This window comes from Pecten maximus, chromosome 1 (assembly GCF_902652985.1).
Source record: "Pecten maximus chromosome 1, xPecMax1.1, whole genome shotgun sequence".
Classification (NCBI taxonomy): domain Eukaryota; kingdom Metazoa; phylum Mollusca; class Bivalvia; order Pectinida; family Pectinidae; genus Pecten; species Pecten maximus.
The window spans coordinates 12,441,323-12,463,844 of record NC_047015.1 but is presented as its reverse complement, the minus strand read 5'-3'; the positions used below and the strand labels follow the sequence as shown (position 1 = coordinate 12,463,844).

The 22,522-nt window shown below is 37.0% G+C and overlaps 3 protein-coding genes across 3 annotated transcripts in view; all 3 read right to left on the bottom strand.

Moving 5' to 3' along the window:
* Window positions 1-1,525: 1,525 nt before the first annotated feature.
* On the bottom strand, window positions 1,526-7,159 carry LOC117325219 (uncharacterized protein C7orf26 homolog). Its single transcript, XM_033881311.1, has 7 exons — window positions 7,068-7,159; window positions 4,296-4,510; window positions 3,429-3,638; window positions 3,103-3,271; window positions 2,240-2,707; window positions 1,886-1,931; window positions 1,526-1,656 (listed from the first exon to the last, which is right to left on the bottom strand). The coding sequence occupies exons 2-7, from the start codon at window positions 4,500-4,502 to the stop codon at window positions 1,602-1,604; spliced, it is 1,155 nt and encodes a 384-aa protein (XP_033737202.1). The 5' UTR covers window positions 4,503-4,510; window positions 7,068-7,159; the 3' UTR covers window positions 1,526-1,601.
* Window positions 7,160-14,458: 7,299 nt separating this feature from the next.
* On the bottom strand, window positions 14,459-17,364 carry LOC117325211 (ionotropic receptor 25a-like). The gene is made up of 5 exons (XM_033881300.1): window positions 17,089-17,364; window positions 16,446-16,776; window positions 15,562-16,126; window positions 14,956-15,169; window positions 14,459-14,735 (listed from the first exon to the last, which is right to left on the bottom strand). Exons 1-5 carry the CDS (start codon window positions 17,338-17,340, stop codon window positions 14,592-14,594), a joined length of 1,506 nt encoding a protein of 501 aa, XP_033737191.1. The 5' UTR covers window positions 17,341-17,364; the 3' UTR covers window positions 14,459-14,591.
* Window positions 17,365-17,731: 367 nt separating this feature from the next.
* LOC117329091 overlaps window positions 17,732-22,522 on the bottom strand; it is a 52,998-nt gene continuing 48,207 nt past the window's right edge. Inside the window, exons 6-9 of the mRNA XM_033886854.1 lie at window positions 22,251-22,376; window positions 21,536-21,622; window positions 21,187-21,267; window positions 17,732-17,866 (exon numbers count right to left, since the gene is read on the bottom strand). Coding sequence (XP_033742745.1) covers window positions 17,732-17,866; window positions 21,187-21,267; window positions 21,536-21,622; window positions 22,251-22,376 — 429 coding nt within the window. The remainder of the gene's footprint in view (window positions 17,867-21,186; window positions 21,268-21,535; window positions 21,623-22,250; window positions 22,377-22,522) is intronic.

Here is a 22,522-nt window from a genome sequence, read left to right as displayed (position 1 = left end):
CGATCACAATAGGTCAACTGAGACTTTGTCTCGGGTGACCTTAAAATGTAGTTCAAGCACAAACTTTAAACAGTTTCGAAAACTGTTTGGACAAATTTTGGAGTAACGTCACAACATAAAAACTGATATATCTTTGTGTAAATATTATATGGAGTACGATCTGAATAAAGAGGCATAATTGCCTGCGTTCAGAATATATTAAGTTATACTAAGTTACTAATTTAAGTTATAAAATTAGCGATATTACTAAAATTGATACCACCAAATGCAATTGAATATTGAATTTGTCACACTAGAATAGTAGATCTAATTTTATGGTAAAAGGACACCTCTTATCAGTAGATATCCATCTGATCTATCTACCATCAGTGCATTCTTGGCATATAAGTTTTGGTGCGGGACTAATTCATTGAATTGTCTTGTTTATAATATCCTTAAATAATGATAACAAACTTCAACTATTAAATTCCAAGATGGCCACTTCTAATTTATTTTGTTTTCCTGGTCAGTCTCAAAATTGAATGGACAAAACGAGGGGCCATGCAGAAGACAAATCAAATATGAGAAATGTCATTTTAGTATTATCAAGATATATTTGAATCTTGTCTGTAGGTCTCCAAAAAGATTTTAACAGATCTCTTTGAAATCATATAGACTTGATAATCATGATATGTACATAGTTATGCTTTCCTGAGCAGCATTTTGGTTCCGATTTTTGCTAATTAGTATTCCTCTTTATATAAGTATTTTAATCTTGCCGTTTTTTTTTTTACTCGAGTGGTGTTTTGATAAGAATAATTTTATGTGAATGTTATTGCTCTTTGTTCATGTAAAAAGTATGTTAATACAGCTATGTTTTTGACTGGTTGTAAACTATACTACTATGTAACAAGGATTGAATAAACATTCTTGTTATTTGATATCCAAAATGACTTTCTCCTTTTGTTTTTTTCTAAATTTGCACAAAAGCATCACTTAATGATACATGTCTCTGCTAGTATATATATTTCAGGATCTCTATGTTTTCTTAACAATATGTCACCAAACCTCTTAGCGCCACTAGACCAAATCTCGTTGTAAAGCCAAATCTCCGTTATTACACCAGCATTTTAATGGACAATGGTGGCAGTATACTGAATGGTATTTAAAGGCATTAAGAATAAACAAGAAAATGTTTATATACAATTACACAAACATTTCTACATTTCAAATCATCACGGCATAATGATATAAATGTTGGAACCAAATGTAAAGTGTAACCAAACATTCTGCTTATAGATTTTGGTAAATAAGTTAACAACATCAGCATGTTCATTTGTTTTCACAATATATCTTCATATCCATAACAATATCAACTCCCAAACAGCTTCCAGGCAATACATCAGCATCCTAAACCATTTTTGACTGAGAAAAGAACCTAAATGCAAAGTCTGACTGAGGTATGACTGATGGACAAGGACTTTGAAGGGATGGGGGCGAGGATGTGCAAAAACAATACACATAAGGAAAAACTCTACAAGGTAAACAAAGAGTTTCATGAAAATTTATTACGCGCTGAAATTCAGAAAAAAAATGAATATGTACAAAGGCAATAGTGTGAATTATGATGTGTCCATGGGTTGGGTTGTCCAAGGTCTTGCAATGATCTGAAGTAATCTGAAAAAGAAAGCATTCATGTGAAAGAAACCCTCATGATATATGCTTTATATTCATATGTACACAGCTCATTTTTACAAAAATGAAAGTTTATATAAAGACATTTACATGTTTACTACCAATACCCATATTTTTCAATTGCTTCTTTAGATATTCACCAAAGGACCAGATATGGATTACTGTTTTAGTGCTTTAGGTATTTAGGTACATTTATACAAATTGTACAAACCTGTTCTGCGGTAAGATTTCACACAGTGTTAAGATTTCTTTACCACCTGTAAAAAGTAAACTTGTATCAGGTTTAACATAGGAATTACCAATTAACAAACTCCCTGGCTGTAACAGAAACTAAGTGTAGATTGGAAAGCAGCAAGAATGTCTTCTCAATTTATACAATACACTTGCCTTGAATACAAATAGGGAAATAACCATACCATGGTTTGTATAACTACTTGTATATTAACATCATAGCAATAATAATGTCACTATCGAGAGCATAACAATATTTTCATGAAATCAATGTTAAATTTTTAAAACATTTCCACTGAAATTAGATGTACAGTATTTTTATTCCTGAACTTACTTGTTAACTTCAGTCCACCTGTCACTATAGCAACCTGGATTATTTGTCCCAATCGATCAACTAATGTTTGAAATTCCTCCTCCGGTATGTTATCTTTACTGAGCTGGTAAATCCTAACGAGCTCCCTGGCTATTGATAAAAAGTGTGACATGTGGAATAGTTCCTGGTTCAGCTCCATGCTTTTGTAAGCCTGAAAGCTCTGTAAGATACTGAAGTGTAGTTTGGAAAGCAATGAGAACGTCTTTGTTTTATCACTGTGCAGTTTGTTAGGTGGTGATGGATCTGGTTCATGATGAGTTATGCATAGAATTTGTCCTAAAGTGCACCACTGCACTAGTCCATAGAATGGGCACGAGAAACTGGCCTGAATGCGGACAAGACGAACAGATTCGGAACACAGACATGGATCACCAGACACCCAGTTAGTGATGTATTCCAACAGGATTGGTGGGGGTGCTCGAGAGATTTCTGCAGAATAATAAAATCTATCATCACACAGTAGATAAAGATATTTCTGGAAAGACAATGGACACTGCCCTGCAGCTCAGAGCTTGAAAATGATACCTCAAGTACATGATTATTTTTTACCAGGCCAAGGACACATGCTCCTTTCTCAGTAGTTTCAGAATACTGTTACATGGTCATATACTGTACCAGATTTAAAAGGAACTTTTACATGTTGGATACAATAAAAGACCCTTAAGAATACAAAATGAGAAATAAGAGATAAAAATATTTTACAATTTTAGGAAATTATTATGGTGATTTAAAATACAAGTGTAATGTAGGTACATATGTACATGAAGTTCAGGTTTAAGCGTATGATCTGGAAAAAAAAACGAAAAAGATATATAAATAGGTACCATGAAATGGATATATGGTTGCCACAGCTGTGATGAAGTTGCAGGTGAAAAGAGGCGAGACACTGGGCAGTGTTTGGAAAGTATGGCTGATCTCTGGGAACAACAGGCAGTAGTCCTCCACCAGTCGCTGCACTAAGTCACACACAGTACTACTATGGCAGCCTTGTTCCTAGAAAACCAGAGTAAGAAACAACAAATAATCACCATATATTCTTGTTATCAAAGTTGTTTATATGAAACCTTTTGCATGCAATTAGAACTCTATATGAATGCCTCCAATCCTTTGGCACACTGTGAAGAAAAAGGTCTGGCCTGTGAACACCCACCTGCATCCAAAGAGCAGCACAGTCCAGTACTGCTCCACTGCCAATGGAGAGCGCCATGGAAACCAATTTCGTGAGGAGGGTAGTTTTTGATACTTCAATATTTCCACCAAAAATCACACTGAATATGCTAAACCGAGAGCTCTGTGGCGCCCCCTGTAGACAACTGCACACCATCTCCAGCAGCTGGAGCTCCTGAATGGCATTCAGTTTCTGTAAGCAGTATAAAAAACAGACAACTGAGAACATTGTTATTTCAAGAGCATGGGTTTTCACATTTATCTAGCCTTTGGTCAGACACAATATATTTTGAGTTATGCATTTGGATTGACCGGAATTCACATATAGCTGGCTTATTTTACCATGTAATACAGCCATGTACAATTGTGACTTCATTAAGACTTTGACATCACAATTAACAAACACAGCTGCATAATTGCTTATGTAGAAAACACATAGTGTCAGAGTCAAAATTCCCCACCTTGAAATTAAATTGAGATATTTCACTGACACTTCTCAGAAATATGTGTAATGTGATTAACAGAATCTTACACTTTTCAATATGTCATAAAATTTATCAAATGAGTTCAATAATTTGATTTGCCAAATTCCGTAACAATGAAGTACTACTAAAGATTGTGAAGGGGATGATTAGCTCATTTGGCAATATATTTAAATGTCACTTTGATATTACCAGTATTTCTCTGTTTTGGTCTTAAGAAAGTAATTTCTCTTTTGATATACCACTTTTATGTTAACTGTTTTTATGAGAATTTCAGAATTGTTATAACTGCATGCATTAATTGCACACACATTTTGTATACCTGATGAGCATTAACACACAATTCTATCTAAATCATATATGTTTACCTTTTGTGGTCCTCTTGTTCTGCCAGTAGCTGACTTAAACAATACATATTCTTGACTAACTTCCACTGCAAAGTTCTCAGCTCCCCCTCCTAGTCCAGGAATGGCCCCTCCTGTTGAGGATGTGAAGCATGATGTCAGGTACTGGAGTGCCACACGAGATGATTCAGGAAACTCAAGGACACTTAACCGCTTCAATATCTTACTCATCTAGAAATCTGTAATGGATCATTTGATTACATAATCTCGATGTTAATAAGAAATTAAATGAAATCTGCAGGTATGTCAGTTTTTCCTTTGAATGTGTATAAATGTACTGACCATCACAAAATGACATGTTTGAACAAGATACTCCATTACCTGTTTGTTCTACAGACCATTAGACTGTTTGAACCATGGCCAAATAAAAACCAAACATTATAATTTGTAAGGGTGGTCATGATCAGACAAAGACTGACATGTTCTATACATGTACATATCTATTTTTGTGCTGTCACCAGTTGTATGACAAGAAACAATTATTTTCATTTCACTTTGAAAAAGCCAAGTTACATGATAATATGTTTGACACAGTTACATTAATCCTGGCAGTTGCTGGTAACCCTGTAAGGGGAATCTGTGACAAAAATGCAATGTTCATTCATAGAAAGTGTTCAACGACAGGTGGTATCTGCATTTGGTTGGTTTCAGTTTTCGCTCTGTGGGTGGTTAAGGGTATATATATTTCTGTCGCAAAGTTGACAGTGTTTGCTTCATTTGTTCAGTTGGTTGGGCTTTATGGAGGGACCTCGGTTCAATGTTACTGTTATGAGCTGGCTAGAAATTTCAATTCAGTTTTTAGCATCAAATATTTTGAACATTATTAGGTTGTGTACACCATCACATGCATCTCTAGACTGTTTGTTATTTTGTACAGGACAGGGACAGATGCAGTTCATTGATATTCAGGTGTTCAGAGTGGATGTATGTTCATGATCAACCAGACCTTGGATGGTGAACCAGACCTTAGACATATCCCTGTGTTCTCTTTGATTGTGATCAACCAGACCTTATACGTATGCACATCCCTGTGTTTTCTTTGATTGTGATCAACCAGACCTTATACATAAGACATATTCTTGTGTTTTCTTTGATTGTGATCAACCAGACCTTATAGTATACATATCCCTGTGTTCTCTTTGATTGTGATCATCCAGACCTTATAAATATGTTCTTTGGTTTTTATGTTGCTTATTTTGATGTTTCTTCTGATGAATCTGATCATGAGTGATGTGTTGACTTTGTCTCTGATTTGAGAATCCTAAGTAAATTTTCATTTTTTCAGTTATTATATGACCTAAATACTTTACTGAAACTGTTTGTTTTATGGCTGTCTAGCCATAGAATGTACGGGTTTGTCCATTGTTTTTTTCTATGTGGAGAATTTCACATTTTCTGGATTGAAGGACATTATTACATGGTCTTCTACTAGATCTCTAGCTTTCTTTTTTCACTCTGAAGGGCCAATGCATCTATGTCAGTTACACAGACAATAGTACAAATGTATAATCACCAAATAGTGACTGGACTACCTATGGAGTATGGAAGGTCATTTATATATAGGAGGAGTCAACAGGTCTAAGCAAGTACTAGCTGGGCCCTTGGGTAAGCCTGACATGACTGTACAGGATGAGGATTCCATGTTTTAACGTTGTTGACAACAGTTTGACCATGAAGAAGGAGGAAGTTCTGCTTAGAGTGAAAGCAATGCTGTAGAGGACTGATCATTATAGGAGATTTGCTGATCAATGTGCGAAATACATGGTGCTGCGTGTGACGATATGCTCTATGATTCTTACAAAGGAAACAGGTCAGGGATGGGGCAGTATCTTTGTGCTTTATTTTTAGAAGTCAGATGCATGGTACTATACCGCTGGATAGCTATATATAAGGAGCTGTTAAATTAAAGATGTCAATAGATATTGGAGATTTCTTTGTGAGCATTTTTTAAAGAATTTATTAAGTTTTTATCATATTTTGTTAGACCTGTACCAGTCTGAGTTTCCTTTGGCCCTGATCATGACACATGTCTGGAGAAGTACCAGAGCGCACTACTACGATATAGATATGGGACTAAATGGGTGTTTTGGTGTACATAAATATCTCATTTATCCAAAAATGTAAGGTAAGTGTTATGTCACTCCGATGTTATTTTATCTGCGCCAAAATCTTAGCGACAACAAATGGTGTCGGAGAAATCAACGTTGTCATGGTGTCGGAGCCAGGGTTAGCCAATTCCTCTGATATGAGGACACCAGACATGGTGTCAGGGCCAGAAGAAACTCGGGCTATAGTTAGGTCTACTTTGAAGTGAACTGGTTTGCAAGAATATAGCAGTGAGTAAATTAACAGCGATGTTAGTGTTAACTACTGAACTAGGGTGACAGCAGGTTGGTACCACGTTAAGTATAAACAAGGAAATGCTTTTCTTCCCTCAAACAGAAAATGGTGAGATTACCTTAAGCGTACCTTACCTATATGCAATATAGCTGGACACCAAATATGTTATTTTTTGTACTCTGAACTACTATAACGTTAATGCAAAATTATACACATAAAACAAAAACAAAAAACACGCCCGTCAAAACCGGTGACACAGAACAACGCCAGTCTCGTTATTATTTGCATGCATGCTTCGTACATAAAAAATGTATCTAAATATTAGACTCAAAAATGCTATTTTGAATGCCTAACATCACAGAAATGTCCATACATCATTTTTTTCGGCACACGTACCTGAATTCGTAACGCAAATAGGCTAACTCTAGTTATCACTATCAGCTTTTGCTTGTCCGACTGCTTCCATGTGATCATGATTTGAAACGTTGAGTCGACTATTCGTCTAATATAGGACTCGGTGCCGGACTATCTATTCGGAGGATTGTGTGGGGAATCCTTATTGGCTATTTAATCATTGTTTTTATATCAATAATTCGAGTTCTTTATAGGCGCCGTTTAACTACTTATTTATTTCTATATATAAACAATCAAGCATTACGTTTTTCTTTGTTATAAAAAAAAATGTTTTATATAAAAAAAAAAAATCGAATTCTTGATCTAAAAAGATTGATGGCAACAAAGCGCCGGTTAATTATTTATTCATTATTATAATAATAATTATTTTTGTGTATCAAGACTTATTTTCTTTATCAAAAAATCGATTTGATGATATCAACAATTCGTATTCGTATTCTTGATATCATCAAATCGAATTTTTGATAAAATAAAAGATAATTACAAATAGGGAAGAGCTGCCTAATCGATTTGAGCAGAGACATATTACCTATTTTTTCTCTCATATCTCGCCATGTTGGATAGAGTTTGCCCATGTAAGATAGCTATGTAAGATAAATCTATCTTACATAGCATTTCACGCGCGCGGATTAATCTGCGTTCAAGGGGGACAACTCTCACAACGTCGTCTGCTTGTGTTCACATCCGACAGTCCTTATCGTCGGTGTCGGTTTTGAAACGTTGGACTTAACTATAAAAATACATACATTCTTAGATAAATATATATCATATCAGCAGTAAATCAATAGGGCTACACGGTTAAACGTATAACTCCGTTACTGTAACAAACAGTTAAACTACGCCTACAGGCCTGTTGTAACAGTTACAGTACAATACAGACTTGCCTACCCGACAGATTTGTCATTTGTCATTAAAAACATGTAAACACACACAATCACCTGGCAATGACAGGAAGTAAAATAAAAGCCATACATAAAAAAAATATAAAAAAGAAAATGTCAAACGTCACAATCTATGAAATGGTTCCGTTTGCGTCAGCAGGGGGCCCTGGAATTTGTTTACTCTACGATACTGTCAGTAACTGTTAGGCCTACTCAGTAACCTGTGTATTTGGAAGTTGGGAATTGGCTCTTAAATGAACGAACATTCGGTAAAAATGACACCCCTCGATGTTCATATAAAAAATATTTATTTCAATTGTAACTCAGAGTCTATATTTGTGTAGAGTAACCATGAAAACTAACTGCCATCCTAGCCTTTCAATATGATCATCGTTAGCCTATCGACTGACCTACCTTCGTCATTCCATCAAGACAACCGGTTAAACACATATAATCCTATGTCACAGAAAAGATCGAATACTCGTATAGAGTCACTGTTCGCTGGTTCACACACGAAGTTGCCAAAATCACAGTGAATTTAAAATTACCAGCCACGAAACATCGCCGCGTCATGGCGATCGAGATCGACATCACTCTCATTGAACTATGAATGGAATTCCAATGACAGTCGTGACGTCATGCAGTGACGTAGTATTTTATAAAAAAAAAATTTGACTTGACATTTAAAAGTACAGTGTGTTCTGTGAAATGATTAAATATGTCGAGGTGCAAATCAAATTATATGTGAAGTTGGGAAACTCATTTCAGCGTTGGCTTTCAGTATTGTTGATAGAACTTCTTTTTCTCGGATGTTGACAATTTGATCACGGCCACGTAAAAGTCGGTCAAGTTACGGTAATTTTATCGGCGAATTGTTCATTCGTTCATCACTTATCCACAAAATGAATGAAATTTGTGTGCAAACACTGTTTGCTAAAAATAGGGTATGATCTTTCAGAATATCATAAGTATATTTAGTAAAAACGTCAAATAAAGAAATTAAAAAATTGAAGAAAATGGATGGCTGAGGGACACTTTCGCCAGAAATTCGGTAATGATATGAGAGAAAAAGACTCTTTCATTATGTGTGTATGTAGGATAGGGATATTCCACCCTCGGGATCACAAAATGTGGTAAAACCCTCGGCAAGCCTCGGGTTTCACCACATTTTGTGACCCCTCGGGTGGAATGTCCCTATCCTACATATACACATATGAAAGAGTCTTATATTATATCAGAAAATTATGTGTAGAAAATAATTCTTTGATATCAAATAATCGTACGCATTTGATGGGACGTTTATATACGTCTATATTTACATTTACATTGCAGCCCACCACTTTATAACTTTACCAAGCTCACTTGAATGTAACGAGTCCATAAATTCCAAACCTTTATTATGACATCACTATTGTGACATCATAATTGTCACGTCCGCGATAACGAAAGACGACTGTTGAAAAGACTGTTCAGTCTTTGACGATGTAATATTTTTTTCATTCATCATAGGAGCTGTCAGCAAAATTCCTGGATATAATCTTTAAATATCGCTGCCAAATGTTAAAATAAGCATTGAACTGCTTTCAGTTGGAAGTTAAGGGCTGATGAATGCCAATTGGACAAAGGCAAATTCAATATGAAGCGAATGGTGAATGTAACAAAGTTGAAATAAATTTGTAAGTTTCTTAATTATACATATGGAATTTAAAAACGGATGGCAGAGGTAGATTGGAAGTTGTCGAAAGATGATTATGGTGCGTAAAAAAATAATGAAAGATGTGAAATCATATTTTCGTGAAAATATCGACCTCTTTCAAAAAGCCGAAAATTCGACCCAATCCCACATTAGAGAACATGTTCTCACTTCTGCAACTTGGAAGTATTTGTCACGAATAAAGAAATCTGAGCATTCGATCATAAAATTGTAACAGTGAATGGAGAGTCACATGCATAGCATAAAGGTGGGTCTTCTCGTTTTAGTTTAAACTGTGTTTTATTTGTCAATTTCCGTTTAACAATACATTGTATATATACACCATATAAAGGATACAAAAAGGAATCAGAAACAGGTGTCAAGACACTTATATTAATCTGACATCTATATATATAGGTTGACGTTACATCTGGTTGTAGATATATTTAATGTGGTATACGTATCAATCTAAATAATAGACGTACCGTAAAAATATGTATATGCTACGTTAGCATGGAGATCTGTTTGATTTTACAAAGAAATTTTGCACATCAAGGAATATCCTCGTGTTATCGTCGATGGAAAGAGAGGCTCCAGAGAGTAATAAACGTACAGTTACGTTACATGGTAAGGTAAGTATGTACTTATGTCGTAGATAGGAATAAATATTACACGTTAAAGAGAAAAAGAAAATATATTACACGTTAGAGAGAAAAGGAAAAGTATCCTCAATCAGACCACAGGTACACAGAGGTGAGGGAATTAAGTTTCTTTTAAATACATGATTCATGGAACTACTGTTCATTCTCAATATGGTATGATAGATTTTACCAAGACGTGTCCCACAGTAGAAATGATTTGGTGGTTACGGCGGAGATGATCTTGTTAGATAAGTTTAGAGACAAAAAAAAAGATGGATTGTTACGTATGCTAATTGACAAATTGTTCCAACTGTCAATAGCAGAGGGAAGGACAGAACTAGTATAAAAGCTAGTTCTACAACGAATCTGTGTGATATTTTCAGACTGTCTACTGTCTAGTCCTATGATTGTGAGTTGATGAAATTTGGTTAGGAACAAGATTGTTAAGGTATACTGGTGTATTATGATAATGCATTTTATGAAATTGGATGATTATGCGGTTTTGTCTTCTGTCGATCAATTTAGGCCACATATTCGTATGAGATACAGTCTCAAATGACGGCAGCATACTCTAATATAGGGCGAATACAAGAGAAATATATATTTTGTAAAGAACGTCTACCTAATTTGAATTTTGATTATCGCAGTTTATTTAATTTGCAAGAAGCTTTACCTATGATATAATTAACATTAAAGGTGTGAATGAATAAGATAAGATTGCCCAGTGCGACGTCGAGTGATGACTACTTCCTCCTTGCGACGTTTTCGCATTGGTGGGCGTGCACCAATATTTGACTTCATAGGGTTTATTGTTTGTTTCAAGAGAGTCCTTGATGGCAGATAAACTGGCGGTCAAGTGAATATCTTTGTTGTGGGATGCTTGGTTAGAGGACTCTTGGCTACAGTGTCGGCTCGGTAAGACATCAACTCGCGGACAGAGACAGGAGGCCATCCATCGACGGACAGAGACGAGAAGTAATCCATCGACGGACAGAGACAGGAAGACATTCATCGACGGACAGACAGGAAGACATTCATCGACGGACAGAGACAGGGAGACATTCATCGACGGACAGAGACGAGAAGTAATCCATCGACGGACAGAGACAGGAAGACATCCATCGACGGACAGAGACAGGAAGACATTCATCGACGGACAGAGACAGGAAGACATTCATCGACGGACAGAGACAGGAAGACATTCATCGACGGACAGAGACGAGAAGTAACCATCGACGGACAGAGACAGGAAGACATTCATCGACGGACAGAGACAGGAAAACATCCATTGACGGACAGAGACAGGAAGACATTCATCGACGGACAGAGACAGGAAGACATCCATCGACGGACAGAGACGAGAAGTAACCATCGACGGACAGAGACAGGAAGACATCCATCGACGGACAGAGATAGGAAGACATCCATCGACGGACAGAGACAGGAAGACATTCATCGACGGACAGAGACAGGAAGACATTCATCGACGGATAGAGACAGGAAGACATCCATCGACGGACAGAGACAGGAAAACATCCATTGACGGACAGAGACGAGAAGTAATCCATCGATGGACAGAGACAGAAGGACATTCATCGACGGACAGAGACAGGAAGACATTCATCGACGGATAGAGACAGGGAGACATTCATCGACGGACAGAGACGAGAAGTAGTCCATCGACGGACAGAGACAGGAAGACATCCATCGACGGACAGAGACAGGAAGACATTCATCGACGGACAGAGACAGGAAGACATCCATCGACGGACAGAGACAAGAAGACACATCGACGGACAGAGACAGGAAGACATCCATTGACGGACAGAGACAGGAAGACATCCATCGACGGACAGAGACAGGAAGACATCCATTGACGGACAGAGACGAGAAGTAATCCATCGACGGACAGAGACAGGAAGACATCCATCGACGGACAGAGACGAGAAGTAACCATCGACGGACAGAGACAGGAAGACATTCATCGACGGAAAGAGACAGGAAGACATCCATTGACGGACAGAGACGAGAAGTAATCCATCAACGGACAGAGACAGAAAGACATCCATCGACGGACAGAGACGAGAAGCAACCATCGACGGACAGAGACAGGAAGACATTCATCGACGGACAGAGACAGGAAGACATCCATTGACGGACAGAGACGAGGAGTGCAATGATATCTTACAGCCGATCTAATGCTGCTTCTTTTCCTGGCATCGTCTGAAAATCTCTGGTTTTTCTGCCCCGTGGTGCTCAATACCAGTTTCCATCGTCATCTGGTGGTCGCCAACTTCCCTCGGATGTTTCAACCCTGCACCACGACATCCGCCGGTTGGTGGGTCAGTAGTGGTGGCCAATCCACTACTCGATGGGTCCTGGCATCCAGCCTTTGTCGTTCCGATGGTGCCATACCCAGCATGATGCTCTTTCTGCTGCCTCTCCAAGTTTTCTCAAGGCCGATGACTTGGCCTTTCCCTGCATCCCTAGTTTTTGCAACAACCTGCTCATCGACTGTATTGGGAACCCTGTGCAACCGACCTCAACTGCAAACATCTACACCTTGGTATAAAAGTTAGTTCTACAACGTATCTGTGTGATATTTTCAGACTGTCTAGTCCTATAATTGTGACTTGATGAAATTGGGTTAGGAACAAGATTGTTAAAGTATACTGGTGTATTATGGTAATGCATTTTATGAAATTGGATGATTTTGTGGTTTTGTCCTCTGTCGATTAATTTAGGCCAACATAACTCACTGTACAGTTTTTCAATATAAGTTATTTTGTTAGCACTAGTAACTATTCTGACTGCTTCTATATTTACACTTTCGAGCTTTTGTATGAGATACAGTCTCAAATGACGGCAGCATACTCTAATATATACAAGAGAAATATATATTTTGTAAAGAACGTCTACCTAATTTGAATTTAAATGATCGCAGTTTATTTAATTTGCTAGAAGCTTTACCTATGATAAATTAACATAAAAGGTGTGAATGAATAAGATAAGATTGTCCAGTGCGACGTCGAGCGATGGTTACTCTCTCCTTGCGACGTTTTCGCATTGATGGGCATGCACCAATATTTGACTTCATTGAGTTTATTGTTTGTTTAAAGAGACCATCACTGCTGCCAATGGTCCTGGACTGCAGATAAACTGGCGATCTAGTGAGTGGCTTTGTTGTGGGATGCTTGGTTAGAGGATTACAGGAAGAAATCCATCGACGGACAGAGACAGGAAGAAATCCATCGACGGACAGAGACGGGAAGACATTCATCGACGGACAATGATTGGTGTTACCATGTTATTTCTACCGGATATCGTCGGCATTTAACGCTAGAAACTTACCCCGCTTCCATTTACAACGCAGTTCCATTTTTATCGTTACACAAGCTAACCATCAGATAGACATTCCTAAACCCGCCCACGAAAACGGTAAAGCATCATAGGTTTTCGAGAGATGAAAATTAATGAAGGCAATGGGAAAACTGTTTAGGATACGCACAATTGCTAAACTTTTTGAAATGCATTCTTGAAAATTATAAAATGAATTTAATTATATGTCTTTTGTACCTCCCATCCAGAAGTGTCATTTCTTTTGACCTATTTCGAGCTTTTCAGTCGTTGCTATGATCACGTTAGGCCCTTAAGTTACTAACGAGTCCTAGAAGGATGAAGCATATTGATTCATTTTTGTTTTACTTTATCTAAAGCTCCATATGTTTTGAATGGTGTTAATATCTTGGTGTCTTTTGTCTGACAGGCGGTGCTGCACTGAGACGACTTGGTCATCGTACTTAAAGGTATGTACAGGAGAATTATGACCTTAATGTAGTGGTTATTCACCAGTTCTGGTGTATCTTTCTTATTTGTACGTTTTTCCTCCGGTTCCCAATTCTGAACTTTTCATATTCCATATCGTTCCTTTTTCCCGTAATTAATAGAGACACAAAAACAATGAGGAACACTGACAGAATAAGACCTGTCGCTCCAGAAAAGAGTGTTGAGCTTCATCGATGACACGCGCCATATTGTAAATACAATACCCACGTTTGTAAGTGTGTTTTGCTGTGAGACATTGTAAAAAACATAGCTATATTGGACACAGAAAAAATACAAAGGCAAAACTGATGATATATAAAATTTATTCCGTGCAATAAAAAAAATCATGCTATCAAATCTCAATAAAATCTTTGTGACAATCTCAAATTGCATGTACATATGATATCTAATTATTATTATTATCATTTTCAAGTTCATTTGCCGTAAAGGGAACAACGGGTTTGTTCTATAGTGGCGATGTATTTACAAAATCACGTAACTCGTATGAGCTAAGTTTTGATATCATAGCATCACCGATTTTGGGCGAGAGTACCGTCTGGTGTGGACGAACGTCATTTCCTTCAGTTGTATCACATTCAGCAAGGAAAGGCTGCAACACAAGGGTGGTAATAGATTGAGTTGTTCGAATTGTTCTATGCAGAAATTGAATTAGAACAAACTAGGTATGCTTTTTGAATACATGTCTAAACCACAATCTAATGTTCCATCTGAGATACATTTTAAAATAGAATTGAACATATCTTAAATGAATTAAATTAAAACATTATCTAATATTTCTGGTACAGGAATATTATATTGTTAATATATACCTGTGACACCTTTCCGCACTTGGCGATGAGTAACTCCAGGCCCAATATGAGAACACTTAGTAGACAGCCTCCACACATTACGATAAATATACCTCCAAGGGCACTTAACGTCAAGCCATCACTGTCGTCAACATTAGGACAGGTGACATTATTGCTTTCCCACCATTTTTCTTTTAGCTTCGTCAGAAGAGTTGTGGATTGGATCGAAAGTAATCTGAAGAGACAAATAGAGTATATCACACCAAACGTAAAACACATATTAAAGTCATTTGGTCGACGGTAGTCTTGTGAAAAATACATGTCCAGTTCTCAGGGAAACGACTCTCAAAGTGAATAAATGAATTTAAAATACCTTACTTTTTTCACTCTCATAATCGTGTACTTTCCTTTTTTTCATTACACACGCGTTGACCCTCGGTACTGGTAATACTGACCTTCGACCTTGTCCAATAGAACATCGGTCGATTACCAGTACCTCGTCTCAAATATTCTGGACTATTGCACAGACACCCATGATATACTTGTATACTATAAGATATTAACATTAAAAACGGACAACGTTAATGAAGAAATCAGAAGAGTTTGTGACCCTTACGACATACTCACGAGCTCGATATATTTCTGGTATTAGGTGAATTTTGTGGCAGAACAAAGGCGTATGGTTTTGCGCTGAACATGGATCCCACAGAGAGAAGCCCACACCGACGACTCATTTCAAACTTTATCATGGGGGTTTCATGGAACAGGACAAAGTTGCCCTCTAAGACCTTGGCGATGCCTTCTTCCGTGTTGATAACATACCCAGTCTTCTGTATGGACTGCCAGAGTTTAATGTACTTGTCTCCCAGGGGATAGTCCCACACGGCATATTGTGTCATAGCTGAACTTGAGTCTGTAGAAAAACTTACATCCTTCCAATAACTATAGAAACCCGCCTCGATTTTGGCCATCCTCTGGAAGTAGGCTTCCCCTACTGTGCCTTTTTGGACTGTGTACTGATAGGCAGACTGGGTCACCAGATCATCGAGGGACTCAACAGGTGAAGTTAGACGCGATGACGTCAAAAATGCAGCAAGATTGGCAGTGTAGGCGCTCATTATGATTTGACAGAAAAACCAGAATCCGGCAACAATCAGGCGAGTGGAGGTCATCGACGGGTGTTGCTGTGGACCTGTAATATACAGAAAATGACAAAACTTATACTAAATGCGATATGAAGTATGATGTGAGTAATTAATTTCGTTATACGTAGATTTTTTTTCTAACACACTACAGCAAAACATAGCAGTTTTATCAAATTGAATACGTTCTTATGGAACAAGGAATATCCTTCCTGGCATCATTATTGTATTTTATCTTCTTCGTTATATTGAATTGTGATATAGAGGTGATATGCGAGGTATGATATTGATGACATTGATAATGCCGTATATTAGTGTGAATACCGTATGAAATATAAATATTCGATCTTATGTTTTATGTGTACGAACCTGCTATAGCAACGGACATGGCAACGAACCAGAAGGAGTTCTTCAGGGTGAATTTCTGTTTTAGATCGTGCTGCCCGTCCCTATCAGTGATATATTTATATTTGAACCTATGGAACACACAGAGTATGACGACAGTTGCGATGAGGAGGGTGAGCCACACGCCCCATGACAGTTCCGTGAAGACAGTAACAAAGACGAACAACGACGGTTGTTCTCTAGTGTCTTTGGTCAGGATCTGGAGTCCGGCGTAGTCATAGTACGGAGCAGTAAAGTCAATCACAGTCTCACGCTCGGCTGTCACTGATATTGGGCCTGCTCCCATGTCAGCTAACTGTCATCAAGGGAATACATGTATATACATGAATTAATAAAAATGATTCGTTCAACTTATACAACCTCGGTGTCTCATTTGTCGACTGATAGATGGATGCTAAATCGAAATACCCAAAACGATAGCATTAAGTTAGCAGTCTATCGATTTAAAGTTCTGCTGCAGCAAAACATCTCAGGCAGTCGGTTACACAATTCAGTTAGATATCACTTCGAATCGTTACAGTTAACAATACAATAGTTTAAGTCTCACTTATCTGATATTGGATACCTAGACATAAAGAAATGGCTGTTCTCTTCACTGTATACTTACTCCTGTGGCCACTTGTCCGATAATCCCTGTCCACGTTCCGTCAGAACTCTGAATCCCATATTCGTTGTCAGGAACCTCATAAATCTGGTACTTAAATCCGTCCCTCCTTGCTAACTCCTGCAGAACATCGATGGTATAACCCTCGTAGCTGATGCTTCCATTGTCATGGAGTACACGTTGTACAAAAGGAGGTTCCTGCAATAAAACGTGCACACGTGTATCTGTAAATAACAGATTACATACCCTGGACATCTCGTGATGTAGAGGTCATACATGTACCTTATGTAACTATGTAGAACATAATCACCTTATATAAAACTATATAAATCAAACTGAAGAAAGGTAGGGGTGCTGTCCCCTGTCTCGTAATAACCAAAATGTTAATAGATTGATATTCTGCCACTTTCAGTTTGACAATGGATGACTGGCCCTTTCAGTATCTGTTCGGTGTTCTGCCACTACTTAAACATTTCAGAGAGATAACACTTTAAAGTTGTCAGTCGTTGACACTGTCTTCGGATGGCTTCGAGGACGCCAATAGCATGCCAGAGTGCTTATATAATGAGTACCATAGTAGTGGACATTGCTTGTTATATTTTGGTGACTTTAAAGAGAAATTTAATTTTGAATTATATCACCTCATTTAAATCACCTTACCAATTTCAGATAATAAACCTACATGGATTACAACGACTTTTAACACAGGAGGTGGCGGAGGTTCAAATACATCATCTGGACGTCTATATAGCGTTGTCCGACCTGCGGTGATATCTCCAACCTGTGAAAACACATTTATCAGGTATTGGTACCAGTAATACAGGATTCGGCTATTCCGAAGAATGCCAGTTTATAATGATAGCTGATGTTATTGTTGATTTATGTATCTCAAATAAACAGTGGAATACCATATACAGTCCAACCCACTTAATACAAACTCTGATAATACAAAAACTCGCTTTATACGAATGAAAATCAAATCCCCTGTACATTTCACGAGTATGACATCATACTGGTATTTTTTATCATACGAGTAAAAAATTATTTTATATCTTTCAGGAAAGCAATGACATTGATCTTTCTTCTTTTGAATACGAAACATATAGGGAAGTCTACGTAAAAAAAACCCACCGGGTTTAACGGTAGAATAATAGTTGACGACGAATTTCAATGACGTTACGCTTGATAGAGAGTGGTATGTTGAATATCTTGTGTCCTTTGTACAATGTATTGACTGTTCCGTTATCACATGGTAAGGTTTGTTTACTGTTGTTAAATGTGTGTTAAAAACCGCAGTATATGCAGCAAAGCAACCGCCTATTTTGGTATTGGAAACATCGCCGATGTCAATGCGCTGAATAGAATGCACCGTTCTAAATAAAAAAAACTAGCTATAGCATCTCTAGTGATTATAAAGTAACTGATGATTTTTATTAATTGATACTATACCTGATATTTCAATCGTAAATTTTAGCCTAACATTTAACTCTAGTTTTACTCACAAAATTAGTTCCCATTCGAACAGTTGAAACAATTTGACAGTTATACAACACACCGGAATAAAACAATATGACAGTTATACAACACACCCGAAATATAACAATGTGACAGTTATACAACACACCCGAAATAAAACAATGTGACATTCATACAACACACCCGAAATTAAACAATGTGACAGTTATACAACACACCCGAAATATAACAATGTGACAGTTATACAACACACCCGAAATATAACAATGTGACAGTTATACAACACACCCGAAATAAAACAATGTGACAGTTATACAACACACCCGAAATAAAACAATATGACAGTTATACAACACACCCGAAATAAAACAATGTGACAGTTATACAACACACCCGAAATAAAACAATGTGACAGTTATACAACACACCCGAAATATAACAATGTGACAGTTATACAACACACCCGAAATATAACAATGTGACAGTTATACAACACACCCGAAATAAAACAATGTGACATTCATACAACACACCCGAAATAAAACAATGTGACAGTTATACAACACACCCGAAATATAACAATGTGGCAGTTATACAATACACCCGAAATAAAATAATGTGACAGTTATACAACACACCCGAAATATAACAATGTGACAGTTATACAAGGCACCCGAAATATGTGTGTACTGAAAGGTAGTATTACCTGTAACATATATCACGTGTGTGTTGACAGGTAGTTTTAACTGTCAGAAGCTTTATATGCCTAGGTGTACTGATGCATGATTGTTAGTTAATTCTTACACAAATGTCACAAAGCGAAGTTACCTCAACTGCTATTTTGACCACCACTTTTAATGGAATATTTTATGAGATAGAAAGACAATTCTAATTTTCTAAAAGTAATTGTACATTTCTGAACAGTTGATGTTTATGTTATTTTCAGGAAAATTAATGACATTGAATAAGCTATTTTTCGTAGCAGTTTTGAACTTGACCAAAAGGTAAGTATACAAAGCCACATACCTACTCCCAAATAACCTAAAATTCTAGTGTACACGTGTATGAATAGCAATTCAAGATGCTCATTCACGCTCTCCTAACAATAAAATGACCATTGGCCTGAACATTGACCGGAGGAGTCCTTCGAGACATCAGTGTATAAAAATAACTCGCCGCATTTATTTTATCGCAAGATTTCTGAAGTAGCCGAGAACGAGGCTATAACAACGTGCACTGCACATAAACTACACACATGACCGTTGTTTACATATCGAGTATACGTGAACTTTGCCTAATAATGCTTTCATTAAAACAAATTAAGAGAATATTTGCGTAATAACTGAACAAAATAATCAAACATACATCTAAATACTTAATTTTAAATGTAGCAATATGCATATTATTGAAGTTGACAAAGTTCCGCCATTTTATAGACTGATAACCCGCCAGTTGCATTATAGGACTATTTCGCATAGAAACTTGGTCTGCCGGACCCAGTTATTATTTTTGGGGATTTCCCGTATACTTTCATTAATACACATTTTTCTCCAGTTTTTGATTCGCGATAATTTGTTAGGTATATATTAAGTCTGAAAACCATAAAAAGCTCGAAATGTAAATATTTCTTTTGGAGTATGTGGCTTTAAACATTAGTTTTTGATGAATTTGTATCTCATTCACTCTAAATGATACTTTTCAACACAGTACCTAGAAATTTTGTTCAATACCATTGTTGTATAAAGGAGATGTGCCAATTGGGGCCTTTCTGCGGCCAATCACTGATAAGACTAATATGTTGCAGGAAGATGCCTCAAGGTCAGCTGCATATGGTATGATATTCAAAACATCAGATTTTTTCTATGCTCATAGAAATTTCAGGGGTCAAAGGTCAGAGCGTGTAAAATGCAAGTTCCATTTTTTTTGTCTCATACAAATTCAATATTTAAGCAAAAATGATATTTTGGAAGTTTTTGTTAAAAAGTGTCAGGTTAAGAAACACAGGTTGAAAAAAATGTAAATATTTCCACAGCAAAGGAGGTCACAGTGACCTAATTTTACGTCTTGTCAGTTTTGGTTGTAAATACTTCAGAAAATCACCCTGTAGTAACTTTCTGCACCGCATCGGGATCAAAATATATATTTGGCAAGTTGCTGAACCTTCAGAGTCCTAGTGGTCTAATGACAGGGCCCCAAACGGCCTGAGGGCTGAAACAGGTTGGGTCACAGAATGCATTTTTAGCATCATTTCAGCTTATAAGCCACATAAGTCTGATTCTGACGATACTTGGTAGCAATAGTAAACAATTGGTGGAATTATAATCTATACTCAACAGATTGATCACCTCTCTTAGGGGTAAGGTGGATGTAGAGGCTACAAAAAGGTCTACAGCGTGTTTTTGGCTTAGGGGTGCAAAATATTAGCCTTCTTATTGATTGGCTGCAGAAAATCCCAAATTGGCACCCCCTCCTTTGCTATTTTCCATACTCTTCATAATCTGATATGATCACGGCGCACTATTCTGAGATGGTCGTTCAATAAGTAATCGACGACGCAATTTTGTCCTATTTTCAGAAGTCTAGTTACTGAGTATATCAATGTCGTTCCTACGTGATAATACATACCAAGGTCGAATGATCAGATGACGTATGCTTCGAAATGCTAATAGGGAGGTGATGGGATGAGGTATACCATTGAAAATATTCCTGAAACATTAACAAATGAAGAATGATAAACAAGTCCAGCAAATGATAAAGGTCAAAATACAACACACTATTATTTATGAAAAACTTTTTTTCGATCGGCATTTGAAAATTAAGACAAACGGGTTCGTTTTCTCCCACATCAAATTATTTATTTGCAGTGTGGTAACTATATGGATTCAATCCTAGTCAGTTCGACATACGAGTATGTTGATGTTTTTTCCACAGTTTGGTAATATAAAAAGTGCCAATGGGACTAAGGCATACAAACCAAACTTGTATGATTTTTGGTATCATTCCCCTCCTCCATTGTTTTAAATGCGCCTTTCATGAAATGTAATGCATCCATCCAATGAGGCTGTAGAAAAGAACGTCAGGCTTCATCTTAGATACATAAAAGTGTAAACCAGGGGGTTGTATTTCTCCCAATAGCGTGAATGATAGCGTGTCCTCAAAGCCAGAAAGTTTTACTGGAACGTGTTGTACAATGTATGATTTCTCTTTATTACATTGTTACTATCACCATAGATAAAATATTATATTTGTGGCACCTGTGTAAATACAACCTTATCTTATTGGTAATATCACCCAAAATAAACCAGTTTATTTTATGTTTTACCAGTGAAATATCGAAAATTATTCATTCCACAATTTTTTTCTGATTTGACCAATCAAAGCACCGCTTACAAACGACAACGGAAGAACTTTAAAGTTGCCCCGATGGATTTTGCTATAAAATGTAACAAACAGAATATCCAATAGTATCTTAAGTATTACAACAAATATTTAATTCTTGCTAACATTTTGGTATCTTTCACTCGTGGTACGCACTCGTGAAAAATTTCAAAATATTAGCCCCACTCGTGAAATATATTTGGTATTACTGAAGACAATATTAGATATCCCTATATATTAGTTGCACCTGTGTAAAGACTACCTTGTCTTATTGATAATATCACTCAAAATACCACATAATATTTACATACCACATTGTGTGACGTGCCCTGCTGGTGTATACAGATGAACGATACGTTTAGCTGTCCTGGGCAGGTGTCAGAGTCCAAAGGTAAAAGTATCCACTCGTTATTTAGCATCCTAACTGTCTGCACCATCTAGGGATACAGCATAAAGATTGTACAAGACTGGCTTTATCTAATACTAGATAATCCCAAGGTTAACAACGCACTGTAGTGTTAACAAAATTATAAACAATATAATTAAGGTAAACTAGTAACTTTATGGATTCATCCATGTATAC

Coding starts and splice junctions, on each gene's coding strand:
- LOC117325219 (XM_033881311.1), bottom strand. CDS start 4,502: ATGAGTAAGATATTGAAGCGGTTAAGTGTCCTTGAGTTTCCTGAATCA. Junction 3,272..3,428: donor GTGCTGCTCTTTGGATGCAG/GTGGGTGTTCAC, acceptor CTGGTTTTCTAG/GAACAAGGCTGCCATAGTAG. Junction 1,657..1,885: donor GAAATCTTACCGCAGAACAG/GTTTGTACAATT, acceptor TTTCTTTTTCAG/ATTACTTCAGATCATTGCAA.
- LOC117325211 (XM_033881300.1), bottom strand. CDS start 17,340: ATGTCCAGGGTATGTAATCTGTTATTTACAGATACACGTGTGCACGTT. Junction 16,127..16,445: donor CATGTCCGTTGCTATAGCAG/GTTCGTACACAT, acceptor TGTATATTACAG/GTCCACAGCAACACCCGTCG. Junction 14,736..14,955: donor AGTGCGGAAAGGTGTCACAG/GTATATATTAAC, acceptor CTTGTGTTGCAG/CCTTTCCTTGCTGAATGTGA.